Source organism: Xenopus laevis, chromosome 1L (genome assembly GCF_017654675.1).
Source record: "Xenopus laevis strain J_2021 chromosome 1L, Xenopus_laevis_v10.1, whole genome shotgun sequence".
Classification (NCBI taxonomy): Eukaryota; Metazoa; Chordata; class Amphibia; order Anura; family Pipidae; genus Xenopus; species Xenopus laevis.
In genome coordinates, this window is record NC_054371.1 from 137,563,267 (window position 1) to 137,587,324 (window position 24,058).

A 24,058-nucleotide genomic window follows, 5' to 3' on the forward strand; every position below is an offset into this window, starting at 1 on the left:
TCAGTCAAAGGCCAGAAATAAGCAGAATATCATAGCAACTAAGGAATACAAAGATGGGCCCCCTGCAATGCTACTTGCCTATCTGGTTAAAACACACATGCTTTTTTTCACACATTTCCATAAATATCCACTATTTCCACACTCTAGTGCAGTGATCCCCAACCAGTAGCTCGTGAGCAACATGTTGCTCTCCAGCCCCTTGGATGTTGCTCCCAGTGGCCTCAAAGCAGGTGATTATTTTTGAATTCCAGGCTTGGAGGCAAGTTTTGGTTGTATAAAAACCAGGTGTACTGTCAAACAGAGCCTCCTGTAGGCTGCCAGTCCACATAGGGGCTACCAATAGCCAATCACAGCCCTTATTTGGCACCACCCAGGAACATTTTTGTGCTTGTGTTGCTCCCCAACTCTTTTTAAATCTGAATGTTGCTCACGGTTGAAAAAGGTTGGGGACCCCTGCTCTAGTGTGTCAAACGTTTAAGCCCCCTGCACAGAATTGTCAAGAATCTCATTGGACGCTGTAGCCTTAAAGGAGAACTAACCCCTAAAAATGAATATGGCTAAAAATGCCATCTTTTATATACTGAACTCATTACACCAGCCTAAAGATTCAGCTTGTCAATAGCAGCAATGATCCAGGACTTCAAACTTGTCACAGGGGGTGACCATCTTGGAAACTGTCAGCTTCTCAACAGCTGCTCAGAGCCCACTGAGCATGTGAGTGTTGCAAAGCTTAGGGGTTGTCGCAAACTATCAAGCAGAAAAAGAGGTTGGTCTGTAATATAAGCTGATGCTACAGGGCTGATTATTAAATTCTGATGCTAATTGCACAGGTTTCTGTGCTGCCATGTAGTAATTATCTGTGTTTATTATTGTGACATTTCTATTCTGTATATACAGTATATTGTGAGTGGGTCCCTAAGCTCAGTAAGTGACAGCAGCACAGAGCATGTGCAGTTAATCAGCAGAAAAGAAGATGGGGAGCTACTGGGACATCTTTGGAGACACAGATCTGTACTGCTAAAGGACTGTGGTTGCCTTGGGCTGGTACAGAAGCACAAAACATAATGTACAACATTTCTAGCTACTGCTTTAGTTAAGCTTTAGTTCTCCTTTAAGGTTTACTTTCACTGGAACCAGGGGACCTAGCCTAAACCATGGATAACCCATAACCGCAACAGTTCTTGTGATGCAATTACTTCTGGAGACAGTGTTGAACTCAGCAATTAGTGTTCCAACCACAGACCTGTCCTTTGGCCATACAGTCTAATGGTGATGCGATGCCAAAACAGTAACAGTGTTGGAAATACTTCCATGAAAAGATGCAACTCTTTCCCTCATAATAATGTTCTTTTTTTTAATATTTTAACAAACCCTTAAACAAAACAAAAAAAAAAGGTGATGGGAGGAGAGGAGGGTGGTGGTGGTGGTGGTGAAGGGAAACCAGTGGCAAAGTGCTGTAGGAAAGATTACAGATTAACAGTAAATTTGTGGAATGTTGCATTAACATACTTATTAGTTGAAAGCAATCACTAGTAATGATTGGATATTGTTTAAACCAGCATTGCAGCTCCAGTGCTATTTCAACAAACAAAACATGTTAAATCACACACTAGGCCCACTCGCAACGCTTGCCATATAGAATATAAACCAATGGTGAGTGCTTCCAAACAACGTTCCCCCTAATTTCTTGTAGGCTGTGTGCCCCAAAATTAAGGGCATCTGTGTATACCGATGGCCTAAAAGGTTTTACCAAAAATTCCTTTGCACTTTTCTGTGGACATCAGCGTCTTGTCCCTGTGGTCAAACAAAGCTTAGAGAGAATGTTGCCCTCCAATAACATGATGTTGCTGTCTATACACATATATAGGGGCATTTACAACCCAGGTATAAATGTCCTTCTGGAGTTTTCACCCACGGCTAACAAAAATGACTTCATTTCCATTTCTTTAATGGCCGACCCTATTATTGACTGGTTGCAATAGGTTAGTCCCACTAGTTTTATCACCACCCCTCCCCTCATTTGAGAAGAACCATCTCCAGTGATTAGAATGTAGCAGCTGCAATAGCCAAACACCTACATGAGATATCTTGGTATATGAACGACAGTAAAGGGCACATTTACTTAGCTCGAGTGAAGGAGTAGAATAAAAAATACTTTGAATTTCAAAGTATTTTTTTGGCTACTTCGACCTTCGACTACGACTTCGAATCAAACTAAAAATCGTTCGACTATTCGACCATTCAATAGTCGAAGTACTGTCTCTTTAAAAAAAACTTCGACCACCTACTTCGCCACCTAAAACTTACTGAGCACCAATGTTAGCCTATGGGGAAGGTCCCCATAGGCTTTCTAGGCAATTTGGGATCGAAGGAAAATCGCTCGATCGATGGATTAAAACCCTTTGAATCGTTCGATTCGAAGGATTCAATCGTTTGATCGAACGATTATTCCTTCGATCGAACTGCGCTAAATCCTTTGACTTCGATATATTCGAAGTCGAAGGATTTAACTTCGAGGGTCGAATATTGAGGGTTAATTAACCCTCAATATTCGACCAATAGTAAATGTGCCCCTTACTGTTCATTAAAAACTGTTGTAATGCCTTGTTATGAAATCAAGTTAAAAAAAAACCTCAAGGGAACATTATGAAAGCAAAAAAAGAGGAATGAGGGAGAACAGCACAGCTGGCAAAATGCATCCGTGTCGGGGAACATGTGATCAGTAAACAAATATCTTTCCAACTGGCAACCTCTGAAAAGACTTTATGGATGCACCATTTGCAGGAGTTCAGGATTAGACCACATCCCGGCACTTTTTACAGGATTCAGATTCGCCTGCATCTTTAAGGTTTGGAAATAAATCAACTGAAAACTTCAAATCACGTGACTTTAATTCTCTTGCAAATGGAATGTGACAAATGTTTGTTCACAAATGATGAATTTTTTTTTTTAAAACAAATTTAGAATTTCCAAATTAGGGTCGGAATCCATATGATGAATTTGGTGCATTCCTAAAATGCTTGAAAAAGAAATAAACCTTTTTCTGCTGGGATTTCTCTGTGTTTTCCGCCTCTCTACAGAGTACTGACTTATCGGTTCTACTACAAAAAAGTGACCCTGTGCATGTGTTAAGTATCCATGCCAGAAGACCATCTCTATAATGCCATTATAATGAAAGCTAATATGATACATCTACTGGGTAAAAGTTGTGCAGAATAAAGAGAAAAAAAAACAGATTTAAAAGACACAACTTATTTTTGCCCAATGTAAAAACTCCCCAGATCCTTTGAGAAAATATGAAAGTAGAGGTCAATATTTGATCCCTTTATCCCATAGCATTTTATACATGACGAAGATTGAAGCACGGTTTACAGATTTCCTTAAGTTACCGACTTGATACAAAATATTCAGCAGAGTTTCGTTAATAAAAGTACCAAAATTGCTCTTGCTTCGTTGCACATTTACACAGAATGAAAAATAGATTTAAATTTATGTATGTTCAGTATATACTATGTTCAACAAAAGCCCTTTAAACACAAACTCGGAGGCAAGTAATCCATACTTTCACACTGGCTGTACAAAGTCTGTATGCATTTTGCTAAGAAAATGTTTACGATTGATCTCCCCAAACAAGAGGCTTTCAGTCTGTGCTGTCTGGCCATGGCAAGTGTATTTTACAGTGACAGAAAAAAAAAAAGAAGGAAAAATATAATGCTCTATCTTCTGCGTAGCTTGTGTTTCCTGATTATAACAAACAAGTAGCTCTCCAAGAAGGTTTAGTTTACAACAAATTGCCCATTTACAGTCTTAAAAGCCAATATGACTTGCATATACATTATAGAAGTTTTTTTTAATGTCTGTATTCCAAAGCAAATTCAAGTTTCCATTATTGTACAATGATTTTCTGCAGCCTTTGAATTGTAGCAAACACTGTACATTTAGGATTTTCTCGCCTGGAGGCACCTGCAGCCTGACACTACACAGGCCTTTGGCACAGGATGGCTTGTCACCATACTCTGACTCTTCCATGGAAAGGACATCTCACAAGGCTCAAGCTCCCATGATTTCCCTTGCCTTCTCAACCTGAATGGTGAGCTCTTTAAATGAGGGACGCTGACTGATGTTGTTGTTCCAGCACTCATTCATTATACTGTAAATCTGTAAAATAGAAAAGGAAAATATTAATTAACAAGAAGGTTATGTTGCATTGCAGGCCTAATATTCCCAGGCACATAAACAGCTATAAGTCGAATCAGTATTTAGTCTAGATCAAATTGGGGATAAAAAAAAGGAAAGATGTCATTGGTTGGTCTGGGTTACTGCAAGAAACAAAGAAGAGGCAGCTAGCACCAAAATTATAGTGTAATAAACCCTCTGGAGGCTTTACTGCAATGTATGTTTGGCAAGACCAAGAGCCCATTGAGGACTATTGCCAGCCAGTAATGATTGGAACAAGTATGACACCTGTTATGCAGATAACAGATCTTTCCATAATTTGGATCTTTGTATCTAGTAGAAAATCATGTAAACATTAAAAAACCCAATAGTGTTGTTTCCCTGCCAAAAAGCATAAATATTATCTTAGTTTTGATCAAGTACAAGGTACGGTTTTATTATTACAGAGAAAAAGTAAATCATTTTTAATATGGAACTTTCATAAAAATTTTAATTTAATATAAGCTTCAGCATACTGAAATAAGAAACTTTCTAAATACAATCAATTAAAAATTCTCTACTGTTTCTGAAATAATCAAGTTTATCTTCACTATTCCTCTCTCAGTATCTGTTTCTCTTCATGCAGGAGTTGGGCGTCAGATATTAATTGACAGTTAGATCCAATATATCTTATAGGGGGGCTCCTTTTGCCTAGAAGATGTATTCAAGCTCACGCTATTAAAATCACCAGACATCATGTCTCTCTACATGCAGAATTTGTGCAAAAGGCAGTTATTTTGTTAGATTTTGTTTGTACTGGAATCAGTTATTTGAGTGAGCTCTAATTCATCTGCTGGTAAAGGAAGCCACCCCCCTATAAGATATATTGGATCAAATGTCAATGAATATCTGACACTCAACTGCTGCATGAGGACAAAATGAAGAGAAACCGATGCTGAAAGAGGAATTGTGACTAAAAACATGATTATTTCAGAAACGATGCAGAATATGTATTTGATTGTATTTACAAAGTTTCTTATTTCAGTAAGCAGAAGACTATATTACATTTTAATTTTCGCAATAGTTCCCCGTTAAAACTGTGGATTAATATTAATATGGAATATATGGGACACAGCCTTCCCGTAATTTGGAGCTTTCTGGAGAACGGGTTTCCGGCAAACGGATCCCACACCTTTATGTATGTTAGTTACTTTATTTATTATAATACACAAGTTTCAGTGAGTCATGTGACAGAAATTACATCACTTAGCACTGTTTATAAGGGTATCATTTAGAGCAGGGATCCCCAACCTTTCAAACCCGTGAGCAACATTCAGTAGTAAAAGGAGTTGGGGAGCAACACTAGCATGAAAAATGTTCTAGGGGTGCCAAATAAGTGCTGTGATTGGCCACTTGGTAGTCCCTATGTGGATTGTCAACCTACATTGAGACTCTGGTTGGCAGTGCACCTGGTTTTTATGCAGCCAAAACTTGTCTCCAAGCCTGGAATTCAAAAATAAGCATCTGGTTTGAGGCCACTGGGAGCAACATCCAAGGGGTTGGAGAGCAACATGTTGCTCACGAGCTACTGGTTGGGGATCACTGATTTAGAGGATATTCATGTCTCTTGTGTATTATATGCTTATATGGCACAGTTTATTGCCATCTGTTTTATTATACAACCACTGGAACTGCAGAGGCTCCCAAATGCAGGTTTACAGTCTTTTAACTAATTGGAATTGAATGTAGTTATCCCCAGTGCAGCCTTTTTTTTTTAACTGAACACCAAGGTCAGGAGCAGAGAAACTCAAGGTAAGAATGTGTAGCAGAGCTGCATCTCCCACAGTTGCAAAGGCTCATTATCTCTGCCCTAGGGAATAATTATAAAGCATGGCTATACTGGCTGCCAGCTGTTCCACCACCACTAAATAACAAGCCATTTACTCTTCAGTGACAGCACATAAAAAGCAGGAACAGATTTTCTGAGCTATGGAAGACTTAATAGTATTAAAAAAGCATAATTATACCCTCTAAAAACCTAAATATTTCCTGTGTTGCAATTTTACTTTATACAACCCAGAATGCCACAGTTATGCATCATTCACAATTTCTTTTTATATCAGTAGTAGATGTGAGAAATATCATTGTGTCATTAGCATAGTAATGATACCGCAGTGGTGTAACTACTGGGAGTGCAATTGGTGTCGGACATCCTGCAAATGGGTCCGGACGACAGTAATTACACCACAGTAATACAGTATGCTACTTGTTCTTAGGTCTCCCCATTTAATAGTTAACCTTGTTCCCTTTAAAATACAAAGGCGAAAAGTTTTCTAAACACAAACACAGATGTTTTCTGCCAACTTTCCATTTTGAAACTGGATGCCTGTGTATTGGTATCCTTACAACTTGCAAAATGTCAAATTTTTTCCCACAGTGCACACAAGTAACCAATGCAAAGGCTAATTAGCATTCATGTTGTCAAATTATTTATTTTTTTTACATTTTTCTGACATCAAGAGGGTGTGACTAGCATACGATCATCAGGTGCAAGTCAGTTGTTTGTTTAGGTGCATCATGGAAACAAAGACCTGAACATAACAACTCCTCAAGTCAGGTGTCCCTGCTCCCAGTACTCTGCACCTCATTAAGAAATCTGCCATTTTGGCCAAAGGATTGAGGAGCGTGTATAGATAACAAGCAGCTCTGTAAATAGATTTTAAATGAGCAGGAATTTTTTGTGCTTTGCTCTTGTGCTTGGTCATGAGCCCTCCCAGATTCTTACCTCATCAGGGCAGCCTTCAGGTTGCGGCAGTCTTCGTTTATTTTTTAGCAGTTCTATCAAATGAAATACAATCATCTGTCCTTGCTTATCATTTCCAATCATTCTCATGAACTCCTACAAAAGATTCAAAATGGGTTAACAGCCATTCCAAAAATAAGTCACTAATGAAAAGTTCTAAAATCCACCCTTGTGTTATACTCATATCCCACTCATAATCTCTTCTCGGACAGCCAAACTTTTAGTATAGTTACCTTCTGCCTTAACTTCCATTACTCTATAAACAGTAAAATAATGAAAGTTAGATGCTTAATGTTTGCTATGGGGCAAATTTGCCAAATCTAATAACAGAGTCCTGCTGTGCTAATACTGCATAAAGTTAAACTGTCTAGATCCAGTCCTTCTTGTCTTTGGCACCACAGATAATAGACTTGACATGACAAAGTGGTTCAGGTTTATGTTTTCAGATTTCACAGATGGATTCTGGGAATTGAAGCCCCTCTACTTTCTATGGTAAGCAGTGTACAGATTTTCTGAAAAGCAGAGGAACTTGTAGTTTGAGAATCCATCATCATGCAAAACGGTGAGGGAAGGGGAAATGGTCCCTGCCAGCTGGAGGCAGACTATATTTATTTAAAAAAAAAAACAACAACTCACAGTTAATTGTTGCATTGTCTCCAGTTGCGGAAAAGACCAGAGTGCAGTCACGCTTGCATTCTATCTATTGCACTCTATCAAATGCACCTTTTTATATAAGCCTAATTGAACGAGGGCTGTATTTCTTTCCATTAAGCACAAAATGAAGCATGATGTCCATGATGCATCAATAAAGAAATGCATTTTCAGTTTGTATCTTTAAGAGTTATTAAACCTCTCACAGTTTTGCTCCATTGTGAATAAGTATGCACACTGTAATGAAACATTGGCTGCATATCAAACCACAGAGATAAAATGCAATTGTTTTGATTTTATGGCTTTTTTTTTTTAAAAAAGTATTTTTGTTTGTTGATCAATGCTAACAACCAAAGAAAGTTCCAGTTAGTGAACTGTTTAGAATGAGTTACAAGGGGTCATTTATGAAAACCCTGGAGACATGTGCTAGAGCACTAAGAGAAGCAAAATTGTACCCATAGTATTGATGCAATAAACAAATTTGTCTGGGATCTTGGTGCACTATGCAATTTGGGTCACATTAAAAACTAGCATGAGGTGCAGGGTGCAGTGCTAGCGGGCAGTAAGTGGACCTTGCTCTGCTGCTACTCCCTAACTTTGGAGACTAAATGAAGTTAGAGAGAAAGAGAAAGAATGCCTATGTGCATCACCTACCCTCTCATTAATACAGCACTGCTGAAAACAGGCATCACTGTAGTAAGGGAATCAAGATCCTTTGCTTCTGAATTGAACCCACAGGAGCTGACAGCAGGGCAGAGTGCAAGTGCAAAAAACTTTAGCTTGAACCTGTTTTTTCACTCTGTACCCCACCCTTCCAGCAGTAAACAAACCCTATACAGTTCACTTGTTACAGGTCATCATCAGGAACAAAGTGATAGAAAAAAAAAGCAACTGAACAAATTGGAATGTCAAGCATTCAAGTGATTGTTAATTGCTTGAGATTGATTTTCCAGTGGTGTTCCTCAAAGGCAGCCTATAATTGTTAAACTGTATTAAGTATAAAAAATACAATACTTTTCATTTTATTGATTATTTATTATACAGAAAAAAACTTTGTGCAAATACACAAAGGAATACTGACCGAAGGTGGGCTTTTGCTCTTCTCACTGTATGTGAACAACTCATAGAGAACAACTCCAAAGCTCCACACATCTGATGCTACAGAAAATTTGCTTTCTGTCAGAGATTCAGGTGCATACCTGCAGAGACACAACGGGGCCAGAAGATGATTACTGACAATATATTTGGGCCAGAAAGATAAGTATTCAGCAACATGCCAACTGCACTCATCTGATATCAGTATCTTTTTTTATCTCTGGATGCATAAAGTTGGCTGAAATGTAGTACTGTACAGAGTTACAGATGTACATCTTCCACATGGAAAATACACAGGTTGTCTCTTTATCATCAAAGGAGAAGGAAAGTCGTTTCACACTTGGTGGTGCCAAATGTTAGGTGCTTCTATCAGCAGAAAACTGCACTGGCCCTGGGTTATACCAGTGAGCACCATGGAGTGTTTCTCTTCCGGCTTCTTCTTTCTTCATATTTCCCGGGGCAAACACATGTGCAGTAGAATGAAATGAATCTAATATTTTTTGGTAGTTTAAAATATTTCCAGGTTTTTGCTATGAAATTCTCAGGCTTGTAATCATTCACTGACGTCTGGTTGCTACAGCTTTATTAACTGGTAGCAATTTAGAAACCAAAAAAGAAAAATTAAAAAATTTAAATCTGAATAACACTGACATTGAACTGTCATAGTTGATCTGACTTTCAGCAGCTGGGGGTCAGTGACCACAACAACTAGATTTACAATTGGATCCTGGAAAGCACCAGATTAGGAAGGTTCAAACATACAAATATATCAATTATAAAGACCATTTGAAAAGTTGCTTAAACTAGGTCCGTCTATAACATGCTAAAAATGTATATTTTGGTGATCATCTTCTTCTGACCTGCTGTCATCCTTAAAATACAATAAAAAAAAGGGGGTGGGCAGGAAGAGGTACTTACTATAGCCACGAAACTAAAAAATGTAATTTAATTACATGTCATTACGTTTCATGTATTTAAAGTATACAGTACAAAATTACCTCCATATTAGTACAGGTATGGGACCTGTTATCCAGAATGCTCGGAACCTGGTGTTGTCCGGATACAGGATCTTTCTGTAATTTGGATCTTCATACCTTAAGTCTACTAGTAAATCATATAAACATTAAATAAACCCGATAGGCTTGTTTTGCTACCAATAAGGATGAATTGTATCTTAGTTTGGATCAAGTACAAGTTATTGTTTTATTATTACAGAGAAAAAGGAAAACAATTTAAAAAATCTGAATTATTTGATTATAATGGAGTCTATGGGAGATGGTCTTTCAGTAATTCTGAGCTTTCTGGATAGCGGGTTTCCGGATAACGGTTCCTATACCTGTAATTACCAATCAGTCCATAATATATAGTCATCAATATTCACTAAACTGCAAAGTGCCACATTACATTTCATGACTCATAAGTATAAAACATGATGGTGGCAGTTCTTAAGATTTTGGTGGTCCAACCCTAATACATATACAGGTATGAGATCCATTATCTGGAAACCTGCTATCCAGAAAGCTCTGAATCACAGGAAGGCCATATCCCATAGACTCCATTTAAAAAAAAAAAATGATTGCCTTTTTTCTCTGTAATAGTAAAACAGTACTTGATCCCAACTAAGATATAATTAATATCTTTTGGAGGCAAAATCTTATTTAGTTTATTTAATGTTAAATTATGTTTTAGTAGACATAAGGTATTGAGATCCAAATTATGGAAAGACCCCAGGTTCTGAGCATTTTGGATAACATGTCCCACAACTGTATTATAATTCACGTAAGGTATAAACAATGTCCACTGCTGTATCCCTGAATAAATAAAGCTGGCCATACATTTTAAGACCTAATTGTTTGGCGAGGTCGGCAAATGAGCAAATATTTCACCCATATGCCCACCTCGAGGTGGGAAATATAGAGCTGATCTGATTGTTTGGCCGTTAGGGCAATAATCAGATGATAATTGCTGCAATACCAGTAGTCAGATGGAAAACCACATCAACATGCAGATGTGGACCCCGATCTAACGGGAATAAAGCACAGCATCTGAAACAATGGCATAAAAATTATAATATGGTCAATGGCTCATAATCACATTAGACAGCATGCTGGAACACTGGGAGATTTGTGTTTTTATTCAATTGAACTTGGTTTAGTATATCTTTATCATCCCCTTAACACATTTAAAAATATGATTCAGCTTACCAGAATATTGGACTTTCTCCAGGTTCTTTGACTTTGTAATATTCTTTGTCTTGTGGCAGTACTTTAGTCAATCCAAAATCCCCTATTTTTACTCTGTTCTCATTCTCGACTAAAACATTTCTTGTTGCCAAATCTCTGTGAATGTACCTTTTGATAGTAAGATATTCCATTCCCTAGAAAACAAATTAATATTCTGGATCCATGATTTACACAAACCACATGATCTTAACAGTAATTTTAGCTTTTAATTGGCAATTGTTTCCAAAAAACCCAATGAATTACAAATATCAAATAGGTGTTTACGGACTTCTATCAAAGTCGGATCACTACCACAATACTATATATATTTGAGTCTCTCCTGGGATAATGTGGAACCAATCTATGGCAGTTTTTTCTGATTTCTAGATAAATTATTAAAATATCTGCCTGAAGGAATGAGCTGAAATCACCCCCAAACTGGATTCAAAGCTGGTACATACTTACCCAAGATATTAAAGATGTTATGGCTTGCAAAATAAGTTTCTACTTAATATCACATTATGGGACTAAATACTTGTGCAAACATCATACAAAATAAATTCACATTCAAACATTTATTTTGAATTATTTATTATTTTTAAATTTTTAAAAAATCAGTGTAGGCTTTAAATTCAGTAAAACAAAACTGTCTAGTGATTTAACACCTGACCTCCAACCCACCACACTTACCCCAAACTGTTATTGTTCTGGTTATGAAAAAAACTGGAGGAACTAAAAAAAAAGAGGCAGTTTTAATTAAGCTGTCGTGCTAGTGAAGTACCCATGCCTTTATGAAATGTAACAAGAAATAAATGAATAATCACATTAATTTCGTAAACACAAACATGAAAACCATCAACTGATTTGCTGAAAAAGGTTACCTTGCATATTTGGCTTGAATATTGTAAAAGCTTTTTGAAGTCCAATCTGTCTTTATGCTTTTGTAAATAGTCTCGTAAGCTTCCATAGGGCAAGTATTCCATAATCAATCTAAGATTTCGACGACCTATGTAAACATAAACTTGCATGGTCATTGGTGTGAGAATAAATAACAGATCACTAAGCAGATGTGTAAATAACAATTCATCATCATTGACAAATTTTAAAATAGTATAAATAAAACATATGGTAATAGTCTGAACGCTAATCCTACGGTAGAGACCCATAAAAAAAAAAGAAACCTATTTTGTTTGTGTTACAGGTAGTGCAGCCACAGCTTAGTACAGCATCACTAAATCTATTTAATGAAGAGGCCAATGTCTGTGTTTTAGCTTGAAGTGATTAATGAAAGCACTGTAGCAGAAATACAGAAACTATTTAAGATTATATATATATAGCATTCTTGTACATTCAAACAAGAAAAAGTAAGTCAATGGCTGATGTATAGAGTGTAAACGGACACATGCAGGTGCCACAACCACTGGCTAAACTTAGCTGCTGTTTGTTGCCATATTTGTCTTATTGTCTATATTATAAAGGCAACAGAACAAGCTGGTAAAAAACATATGACTCAATAATGCCGCTTTATGGGTTCATTTTGAAACCAAATTAACAAAATCATCTATATTTAATAAGCAGTAAGGCATTGTTTATTTTAATCTTAATATCCATAGGTTTTAGGGTCAGGGAGAATTGTGCAGATACTACCTGGTAGATAACACAATAGCTTTGTAATAGTGATAGTGAACGGTTTTCTTGTAAGGATGCCAGAGCAACAAACCCGAAAATTCTCAGGTAACAAAAGTAGTAGAAGGTGTCAGGCAAAAGGTGAACTGGAAATGTTTTGAAAGCCATTTTAATGTATACGAAGAGGCTATTTAGGACTCGGAGCAGAGCAGCACCCCATGGCAAATATATTTCTGTGCCCCACAATTCCTGTGGCAATCTCATTGCAGGTCCCCCAATCCCACCCCCGCAGGTTGCACAGGGGGGGAGGGAAAGGGGGTATCCTATGACCTTATAGTGCTCCCATCTCACCAGGCTCACTGGAGCTTGCCCCCTCCGCAACTTTATGATTAATGATGCCAGCTTACAAGCACTTACCTGCACTGTAACACACTCCTTTGTATCTTACTATGTTATCATGTTGTAGTGACTTAAGGATTTCAATTTCTCGTTCAAAGTCCCTCAGGTACTCTTCAGTGGTATGCTGCAGCTTTTTCACTGCTACAACTTCACCAGTATTGTCTTGTAGAGGGTCGTAGCGGCACAGTTCAACACTTCCAAAATTACCCTTTTAGAAAAGGTGAGAACACATATATGTGGCACATTGGTCTAATTAATGAAATTAAACGTTTAAATAAATATTCATATATATATATATGCAAAAAGCATCAGATCACTACAGTAAACATTTTTTAATATCCAAAAATCCCATTGTTCTCAGTTACTAAAATCAATAAATGATACATACTGAGACTAAACCTGTAGAAAAATTTGCAACTATTAACAAACCCAATATGTGTTCTATCGCCATTACCCTATTACAAACATTATAAAAACATGAAAAAATTAGATGGGCTGAAAAGAAAAACATGCAAATACAAAAACCAAGACTCAACCAAGAGAACCAAGAGCTGGAGATATCACAACAAAAACCATTCAAGAGTGTATAATAATAAAATGAATGTTAAACCGTGAAAAGATTTTGTAATACGTTAAGACACAATCATAAAAAATATAGTTATTTGCGTCTGAAAACGGTTAATTGGAGAAAAGGAAGCACTTCTAAAAAGTTAGCAAAATTATATTTAGCAGAGCTACTTAGTTAAGTAAGTTTAGTAAGAAAAAAATTTAATTTTAGAAAACGATAAAGATATAATGCAAACAGATGCAAACAAATAGCATGGAAATAAACAAAGATTATGATTGTTTCCCTTTAATCTCATCTTTTTTGTTGTATAAGAACAGGCAAATAAAAGTGTACCTTGCCAAGTTGCTGCAAGAATTTAAGATGTCTTTCTTCAAAAGGAGGATCTCTGTCTTCAAAGCCTCCAGAAAAACCAAAAGCTCCTGTTCTGGTGTTTTGGAGCAAGTCAGTTTCTGCCAATAGCTCATAGTCTGCAAAAGATAGACATAATAATGCAGCAATTACTAGACATCACAGGGTCAAAATCAGCGACTGATTATATATTAAATTATAACCGTTTCATTCCATGGACTGTACAGTCTATGATTCTGCATGTACAGGTTCATTTTACCAGCTCTGTTGACTAAACGTTGGGGTTATTGATCTATGCCACCCCAATATTTATTTGCCAACATGTGAAACTACAGATCATAGAACCTCCACCACTGTAAGGGATAATCTATAGGCAAATCATTAACCAATTTACCTGGAGTAAACAAGCTATTAAGGTCCCTTATTATCGCCCTGAACGAAGGCCGAAAATCCGGTTCATAGTCCATACAGCTGTTAATTAAATTTGCGAGCTCTATCCATTTTGGTACTGGAAGTTGATGTCTATCTTCATAAAACTGCGATTTCTAAAGAATAAAAAGTCATGTCAGCTTTTGATAGCATGAGAATAGCAAATAAAGAAAACAAAAAAAACAAGATGAAACATAATTTAGCATAGTATATTTAGCAGCTAAACTTGAATGTATTAAAGATTCTTTATTGGGGCACTGATAAAAGAGCCATGTGAACAAAAGAAGGTAATACTAAAGTGTTTAAGATTTGGTGAGTAGGGGATACAGTCTAATTAAGCTGGCCATAGACATGCAGATACAAATCTTTTTATTTCAAGACCGTGTGTGGAGTGTCCCGACATTTTTTGTGCCATGGTCGTTCAGTTAATTGGACAGGTTAGAATATTTCTGTTGGCTACCGATATCTTTACATATATTGGCGATTTGCCGATATCAGTGGGAGACTGTCACCAGCTTTTGTCGGAACCTACAGTTAGGTCCATAAATATTTGGACAGACAACTTTTTTTTTCTAATTTTGGTTCTTTACATTACCACAATGAATTTTAAATGAAACAACTCAGATGCAGTTAACCTGCAGACTTTCAGCTTTAATTCAGTGGGTTGAATAAAAAGATTGCATGAAAATGTGAGGAACTAAAGCCTTTTTTAACACAATCACTTCATTTCAGTAATTGGACAAATTAAAAAACTGAAAATAAAATGTTCATTTCTAATACGTGGTTGAAAACACTTTTGCTGGCAATGACAGCCTGAAGTCTTGAATTCATGGACATCGCCAGATTTTGGGTTTCCTCTTTTTTATTGCTCTGCCAGGCCTTTACTGCAGCGGCTTTCAGTTGCTGTTTGTTTGTGGGCCTTTCTGTCCAAAGTTTAGTCTTCAACAAGTGAAATGCATACTCAATTGGGTTCAGATCAGGTGACTGACTTGGCCATTCAAGAATATTCCACTTCTTTGCTTTAATAAACTCCTGGGTTGTTTTGGCTGTATGTTTTGGGTCATTATGAAACGCCTCCCAATCAATTTGACTGCATTTAGCTGACTACTCAGAATTCATTCGGCTGCTTCTGTCCTGTGTCACATCATGGATAAACACTAGTGTGCCAGTGCCACTGGCAGCCATGCACACCCAAGCCATCACACTGCCTCTGCCGTTTTACAGATGATGTGGTATGTTTTGGATCATGAGCTGTTCCACGCCTTCTTCATACTTTTGTCTTGCCATCATTCTGGTAGAGGTTGATCTTTATGTCATCTGTCCAAAGAATGTTTTTTTAGAACTGTGCTGGCTTTTTTAGATTTAGATTTTTTTTAGCAAAGTCCAATCTCGCCTTTCTATTCTTGAGGCTTATGAGTGGCTTGCACCTTGCAGTGCACCCTCTGTATTTACTTTCATGCAGTTTTCTCTTTATGGTAGACTTGGATATTGATACGCCTACCTCCTGGAGAGTGGTGCTCACTTGTTTGGCAGTTGTGAAGGGCTTTCTCTTCACCATGGAAATAATTCTGCGATCATCCACCACTGTTGTCTTCCGTGGACGTCCAGGTCTTTTTGTGTTGCTGAGTTCACCAGAGCTTTCTTTCTTTCTCCGGATGTACCAAACTGTAGATTTTGCCACTCCTAATATTGCAGCAATTTCTCGGATGGGTTTTTTCTGTTTTCTGATGGCTTCACCTGCATGGAGAGCTTCTTTGACCTCATGTTGTCCGCCCAAGAAATAGCTTTTGAGTTAATTGTCCAATTACTTTTAAACCCCTGGTCCAATTACTTTTGAGCCCCTGAAATGAAGTGATTTTGATTGAAATTGTTTTAAAAAAAGGCTTTAGTTCCTCACATTTTTATGCAATCTTTTTGTTCAACCCACTGAATTAAAGCTGAAAGTATGCAGTTCAGCTGCATCTGAGTTGTTTCATTTAAAATTCATTGTGGTAATGTACAGAACGAAAATTAGAAACAAAAGTTGTCTGTCCAAATATTTATGGACCTAACTGTAACTTTGGTATGATTGCGGTCAGGGGCAGAACATCGTCTGATCTGTTCTTTTACTACTTTATTTAATCTGAAACGTTAGCGGCAGGTCTGGAGATTGGTATGTCCGATCTTTCGTTCGAAATTGCAGGTATATCTGCACGTCTATGGCCAGCTTTAGTCATAGCAGGGAATTCCAGAGAGAAGAAAGATACGTTTCAGAGAATTCTTGCAGTTGGGTATTGGATAAGAAGAAAAAACACCAAATTCTGCAGAAGAGCATAGGGGTGTGAAAGAGCATATTTTGAGATCAGAGCTGGGATAAAGGAATGGATATAACTGTTAAGAGCCTTAAATGTCAATTTAATTTAAACTCATATGTGAGAAGCTAATATGGGACTATGATTTAAATGAATCAGTGTAGCAGAGGTAACAGTTATGTCCCTAGTTCTCCTCTTTCAAGTCACTGACTATTTAAGAGGTTAAAGAGCTACAAAGGAGAAAGTAGTGTTCTATATTAGAAACATTTTTTTATCTTGCACAGCCTATCTATTTCACAAATTTTAGTTTAAATCTGAACTGTTCCTTTATGAACTAACTGAACGGATGGAATTCCTTTAAAGAAAAACTATACCCCAAACAATGTAGGTCTCTATTAAAAGGTATTGCATAAAACAGATCATGTATAAAACCCTGCTTCATGTAAATAAACCATTTTCTTAATAATATACCTTTTTAGTAGTATGTGCCATTGGGTAATCATAAATAGAAAATTGCCATTTTAAAAAACAAGGGACGCCCCCTGTGATCATAGGATTCACGGTGCACACAAACAAACCAAACAAACCATACTTGTTAGGTCACATGATCCAATTAACAGACAGAGTTCTGTTTTTGCTTCCACACTTCTTCCTGTTACAGTTAGAGTTGCATTATTTCTGGTCAGGTGATGAGTGTTGGTGATTTCTGGTCAGGTGATGAGGCTTAAATATTCATTTTGCGGTAACATTTTCCTTTAAGGAATAAGTTGCAGGAAAAATAAAGTGTTTTGGCTGTGACTTGGAGAAATTGTGACATTCTCGTAAAGCTTTTAGTTTTATGTGAAGCCTGAGGCGCCATAAGAAGAAGCTGATACAGGTCTGCCACTAGCAGTAGAATGTTCAACAATTTTGAATCCGTAAAACAGCAGTATCCACCACATTTCTGTACCTATACGCTATCCACACTTTTCCAATGATAAAATGATCAAAAACCTTAAGGATAGGACTGCAAGTACTGGATAAATAAGTCAGTGACCATAGTACTTACTCTTTGGCTGTCAAGATTATTAAGTGGTTTATCCCCACCACTGTATATTTCCCATAAGGTGGTGCCAAAACTCCACTTATCTGATGCTAGAGTGAGGTGCTTTGGATTGTCAATGCACTCAGGTGGAACCCAAGGAATTCTCTCCAAGAGAACTAAAAGAATTTAAAAAAATGAAAAAAACACAAACATGTGAGATAGTATTAATGGGTAAGTGTATCCTGTCCCCACTGTATACCACCACCAGATAATTCCCGAAGACCACTATGTATTAAATAATATAAATTCAGTAAATTCTACTTGTCAAATCAGCATTTGCCTTAATTCCATTATGCGCAGAATAAGTCTGGCAAATAGGGTTTATTTTGACACCACGTTCTGTATGTTTTAATAGAAATTAGGAATCTTTATTTTACTTTGCAAATTTTGAAACTTGGGAGGCCATTTTTTGTAGAAATGGTGGCAACCTTACTTTTTTACAAAAAGATCTGACAAAAGATATATTATAACCCTATATAAAGGTTTGAGATTTTTAACTGCAAAGTTTTTAGCTGCAAAGTATAGCAATACCATTTCCCCAGAGAGCCCTAGTGAAAGAAACAATTGATTCTTTTTTAATTTGCTTTTTCTATGTAATAATAAAACAATACTATCAATCAAATGTTGGAATTATTTTTGGTAGCCTTAAACTGTGGTGCTTTATAGCAGAGACCTCTTATTTGGAGGTATCAATTTTCAAGCATTCTGTACAAGAGATCCCATATCTGTACTTAAACAGGAACTATCACAAAACTGACAATTCAATATGAGCTTCGTCTCATGAATTCGACCATTCGAAAATCGAAGTACTGTCTCTTTAAAAAACTTCGACATTTCGCCACCTTAAACCTGCCGAATTGCTATATTAGCTTATGGGGACCTCGTAGAACCTATAGCCAGTATTTGGCTAACTTTTTTTTAGAAGTCAAAGTAATTTTTTTGAAAATTGTTCAATCGATCGATTAAATCAATTTGAATTCAATCGAAAAAGGCTAAATTCACTCAAAAAACAAACAAACAATCGAATTTCTACAATTCAATGGTCGAATTTAGAAGTTTTCCCACTTCGAAATCCGACCCTTAGTAAATATGCCCCTAAGTGTTAAGGCCCCCATACACGGCAGATAAAAGATGCCGACAGACCAAGTCGGCAGCTTATTGGCTCGTGTGTAGAGCACCCCGATGGGCTTTCCTGATCGATAAATAATGCGTTAGGATTAATTCTATTCGATAAATATCACAATGTGATTAGAATACCGTTGTGCAAAAATGTAGAATTAACGCTTGCGATATGTCTATTAACGCATGCGAAAATACTTTGATTAATCATTCCTTAAATAACGCATCTAAAATAACGCACAAAACTGTGCGTTAAAGAATATCAACCTTTTGTAAATCAGCCCCATATTATGTTTTTTTTTTAAAAATTTGTAGAATAAGGTATGTTTGTATAAAAAACAATACATTTATATTTAATCCTGGAATCTGAAAATGTTTAAGCAACTTTTCTGCTTAAGTTGAATTGAATGAGTTTATGTTAAAAAGGGGGTACACTTTGCTACAAGACCAAATGAACATGTAGCATTTAAAAGAACCCACATGCTTTACTGTCTGCAACTGCTATCTTTTAGATGATTGGCATTTGTGACATAGGTCTAAAGCATTCTTACAAGATGAAGCCACTTGGATTTGTGTGTTAAATGCATCATGACTCATTTGATAAACTGAAGAAACCATGCCTGATCTCTTTGGTCTGATAATAGTGATAAACTATGGAGACTTACTTTCTTTAGGTAAGACCGTAATGCTTATTCCAGGATCACTAAGCTTAATAAAGGGTGGGTTGCCAGTCTTCCTATCTTCTTCTCTGATCAGAAGGATGTTCTTTGAACATACATTTCCGTGAACAAGATTTCTATCTTCCTACAATAAGAAGACATAAAAAAAAAGTTGAAGCTTCAGAAGCATAGTAGATTAGCACTTACCATATAAGGAAAAGAGGTTAATAATAAACTGATGCCCTGTTAAATGCAGTCAAATATTAAGAATTAAATACAAATCGACAAAGAATTGAGTATATGACTACTATGTGGATCAACAACCAAACCGTTAAAATGTGCCAAATGTGTAAAACTGTTGTACTTAAGCACATCTAGTGGTTAATATTCCATCTTCTTGTAATACAGTTTAGGAGTCTCTGGTCAGCAACATTTAACCTTAAATAGAACCCCAAATTACCAAGTTGTTAAAAAAAAGACAAAAAATGTATTAGCTATGGAGAGGTATTAGAAATTCTATTTTCATCAATAAATATATCTTCAGAGATTTTATCCACAAAACCGATACTAGTAAGCTGTGTAACTAAAATTCTTACTTATGACCTGATTATTTCCTATGTGGCCTTTTGTATACTACAGCTACATGACTTGCTTATCTATATAAACTGAAATAGAGTGCCTACATTTAGCAGTTTCTATAAAACAGGGGTGTCCAAACTTTTTACAACGGGGGCCAGATTTGGTGAGGTGAAAATGTGTGGGGGCCGACCATTCTAATTGTTCCATTATCTGGGGGCACAACAGAATGGGAGGCCCAAAAATGGACAGGGCAACTCTAATGTACAATAGTTTGTTTCAGCTTATACTTGAGGGGATAATAAATAATTATTTACCACACTAATCAGCCCTGACAAGCTTCCTGCATCTCTTTCTCTCTAAGAGTCAACCCCTTAACTGCCTAGGGTCTCATTCTGATTTGTTTACACATCCAGAGGCAGGGCATAGAAAATGAGTGTCAGCTCCAGCCAAGAAGTTCTGTGTCTGGGTGGATAGGGGTGCAAGTCTGCAGTGATGAGGTGACATAAAGGGGTGTCAGTACCAGGTATATGTGGAAGCGCCGCTGTTGCCTGTGTAGGCGACTGCGAGTGGTCGAACTGGGCTATGGCAGCCACTTACCTTGACTAAATGGGGTCTCTGCTGCTTCTCCGTAGCCGCTCTAAGATTTGGGGGGGGCTGCAGATCACCGCCCAGCAGTTCTACCCCTAGTATTTTGCCGCCCAGGGATGATGCCATTGGGAAGTTGCCGGAGAGCGGAGCTGAGACCTCTCTGCTGCTGGGAGGGATCTGTTTCACTAACACTTTCTTTCCATGTGTCACTTATTTCCCCGGCTTCCTGTTAGCTCTGCATCACTCTGAGCTGAAGCCCTGGGGCACCGATACCTGCTGCTGGTATGAGCCGCACTGCTCTGGGCTGGTGGTCAGGGGGCACTGAATCAATACTTGCTAGGATGGGTCAATGCTCTGTGCTGGGAGCCCCTGGGGCGCAGAAACCTGCTGCATGGGGAAATGCTGCGGGCCAATTAAAAATGGATTGCGGGCCGCAGTTGGCCCGCAGGCCGTAGTTTGGACACCCCTGCTATAAAACATGAGACCGTTCTAAGTCCTACTAATAAGTGGCTTGATTTTATTATTCTGCACTACTCTAATATTCGTCTAAACCAGACTGGCCAGCATGGGTTGCAAGGTCAATGCACATTTTGCTCCTGTTTTTGCATAATAACATTAATAATGTCCATAGCTTGCCTTCCACATATAATGTGTGCGCATGGTTTTAGAAATCTATAGTACTGACATATATCTGTCTGGCCTCTTACATCTATATGATATGACTGCTACTACAATAAACCAGATATCACCACCTCTCTAATCTCTTGCAATTACTTCAAAAAGAAGAGAAGAGAAAAACTAGTGAAGGCTGCTGAGGTCAAGAGAACCAAATTTGGTAATAAACCAATAAAACTATATATATATATATATATATATATATATATATATATATATATATATATATATATATATATATATATATATATATATATATATATATATATATATATATATATATATATATATATATATTAAAAATTTGAATTGGCCTAAATGCATAGATTTGTAATAAAATGTAACAATATAACTGTAGCCTAACAGATCAATAATGTTTTTGGCTGCTGAGGTTAGTGACTCCCATCTGGCATCTTGAAAGTGTCAGAAGAAGAAAATAATTTTAAAAAATGACTACCAACTGAAAAGTTGCGACAAATAGGCCATTCTATAACATTTCAAAAATGTTTTCAAAAATGTTTTTGTTTGGCTGCCATTCTCACTTTACTAAAGCATTCTATTGCAACTTACGGAACAGACACATAGAAATACATGAGTACTTTGGAACACTTGGTATACTCACGAGAAAGTGCATTGCCCATGCCAACTGTTTTGAAACTTCTAGTTTCCACATGATATTTATTGCATTTTTGTTTCTCTTCAAGTATGTGTCAAGTGACCCATTTTTTGCATATTCTTGAACCAGAATGCCTGTGTCAAAAAGTCAAAAATAGGGCATAAGAGCTTGCATACCATGGTCTTTTTAATAAATTAACATAATGAACATCTGTCCGGGGAGCCACCAGCAGTCTTTAATCTGCTATAACTTTTGCATCAAATAGAAAAGCAAGACCCTTCATTTTACTAAACTGGAAAAGCCCTCCATATAACTATTTTAAAGGCATCCTCCATCCAAAACAGATTTGTTGCAGTAAAGAAATGTAAGTATAAGCAGTTTTCTAATATACATTAATGAAATATTCAGTGGTTTTAAAGTTCTTTAAAGATGTGTTTGCTACTAAAGGCAGAAAATGTCTGAAACTGCACAGTGAATATAAATTACCAGTGGAGGAAATCTATCTTTATATGCACTTTTTTGGGAATTGCTACACGTTCTGTGCAGCATCTGTATTCATTGATACTTTTTGGGGGATATCTGGTAGTTCAACATACCACACTTTTATGTTTATGAATTTTATAATATCAGGCCACCCCTTTAGACTTGAGTAATTGAATTCAGATATTATGATGGTAGATTCTATTAATGCATCCAAGATTGGCTTTGATATGCTTATATCCTTATATATAAGGCTGTAATTATCTTAAGATTTATACTTAAAGGGATACTGTCAAGGGAAACATGTTTTTTTCAAAATGAATCAGTAAATAGTGCTAATCCATCAGAATTCTGCACTGAAATCCATTTTTTAAAAGAGCAAACAGATTTTGTTATGTTCAATTTTGAAATCTGACATGGGGCTAGACATATTGTCAATTTCCCAGCTGCCCCCAGTCATGTGACTTGTCCTTTGATAAACTTCAATCACTCTTTACTGCTGTACTGCAAGTTGGAGTGATATCACCCCCTCCCTCCCCCCCCCCCCAGCAGCCTAACAACAGAACAATGGTAAGGTAACGAGATAGCAGCTCCCTAACACAAGATAACAGCTCCATGGAAGATCTAAAAACAGCACTCAATAGTAAAAGCCAAGTCCCACTGAGACTGATTCAGTTACATTAAGTAGGAGAAATAACAGCCTGCCAGAAAGTAGTTCCATCCTAAAGTGCAGGCACAAGTCACATGACTGGGGCAGTCATGTTAAAGTGATACGGACACTAAAAATGTTCTTTTCAAAATATCAATCTACATTAAAAGTTACATATAGGTCACTTTTTTTTGGATTAATTATTACTTGAAGTTCCTAAATATGACTGTTTTGTCAACCTGACTGTCCCATCTCAACATGTCAGTTAGAGTTTCTACTGCTAATGGACTATGCTGCACAAATATGGCAGCCCCCTCATAGAGGAACAGGGTAGTCAGCACTACGCAATATGTTGGCGATATATAAATACATGTTAATAATAAGAAAGGTAATGTAAAAGCATCAGGCAAATACTTTTATAGCAAAATTATAAATAGCATTCAAAGATAATACTATGATGGATATAAAAAAAGGTTATTTTCTGGTGTCAGTATCTCTTTAACTCTTTATACTGCGCCTATTCCTTCACACTATGCTGTGTTCTGTGCATCATGTACACTAAAGGGCCTATTTTTTATGCACACTGAAAGGCAAATTTTAATGGAATTTTAGGATGGTCTGTGGATACTGTTTAGGATGGTCTGTGGCTACTGTTTCCCAAAATGTCAGTCACACCTAGATGGTGAGACAGTAAAAACTGGGCACCTTTCTTATAACTAACTGTACAAATAGGGCCATCGAAAGAGTGTTGTGGGCAAAAAATATCTGTAAACCATGCCAGTATTATGACTAGATTAATAGCTCACACCAAAAAATGTAAATAATCAGTTTAAAGGAGAACTCCATAAAAATAAATATGGCTAGACATGTCATATTTTATATACTGAACTTTATGCACCAGTCTAAAGTTTCTGCATCTCTATAACAGTAATGATCAAAGCCTTCAAAGTTGTGCGCAGGAGCTCCCTATCTTGAAATATGGCTATCCTTTGAGTGTCAGTGACACTGCACAAATGTGAAAA

The 24,058-nt window shown here is 37.0% G+C and overlaps 1 protein-coding gene across 5 annotated transcripts in view; it reads right to left on the reverse strand.

Annotated features, from left to right (window-relative positions):
• Positions 1-2,873: 2,873 nt before the first annotated feature.
• The window catches only part of jak2.L (Janus kinase 2 (a protein tyrosine kinase) L homeolog), a 92,353-nt gene continuing 71,168 nt past the window's right edge, over positions 2,874-24,058 (reverse strand). For 3 of the 5 annotated variants that reach the window (XM_041579919.1, XM_018244814.2, XM_041579922.1), the window contains 11 exons: positions 21,914-22,041; positions 19,456-19,594; positions 17,636-17,787; positions 14,262-14,412; positions 13,853-13,986; positions 12,970-13,159; positions 11,808-11,932; positions 10,909-11,081; positions 8,691-8,808; positions 6,941-7,054; positions 2,874-4,158 (listed from right to left, as the gene is read on the reverse strand). In XM_041579919.1, coding sequence (XP_041435853.1) covers positions 4,051-4,158; positions 6,941-7,054; positions 8,691-8,808; positions 10,909-11,081; positions 11,808-11,932; positions 12,970-13,159; positions 13,853-13,986; positions 14,262-14,412; positions 17,636-17,787; positions 19,456-19,594; positions 21,914-22,041 — 1,532 coding nt within the window. In that variant the 3' untranslated portion in view covers positions 2,874-4,050. 5 annotated transcript variants of the gene reach the window in all.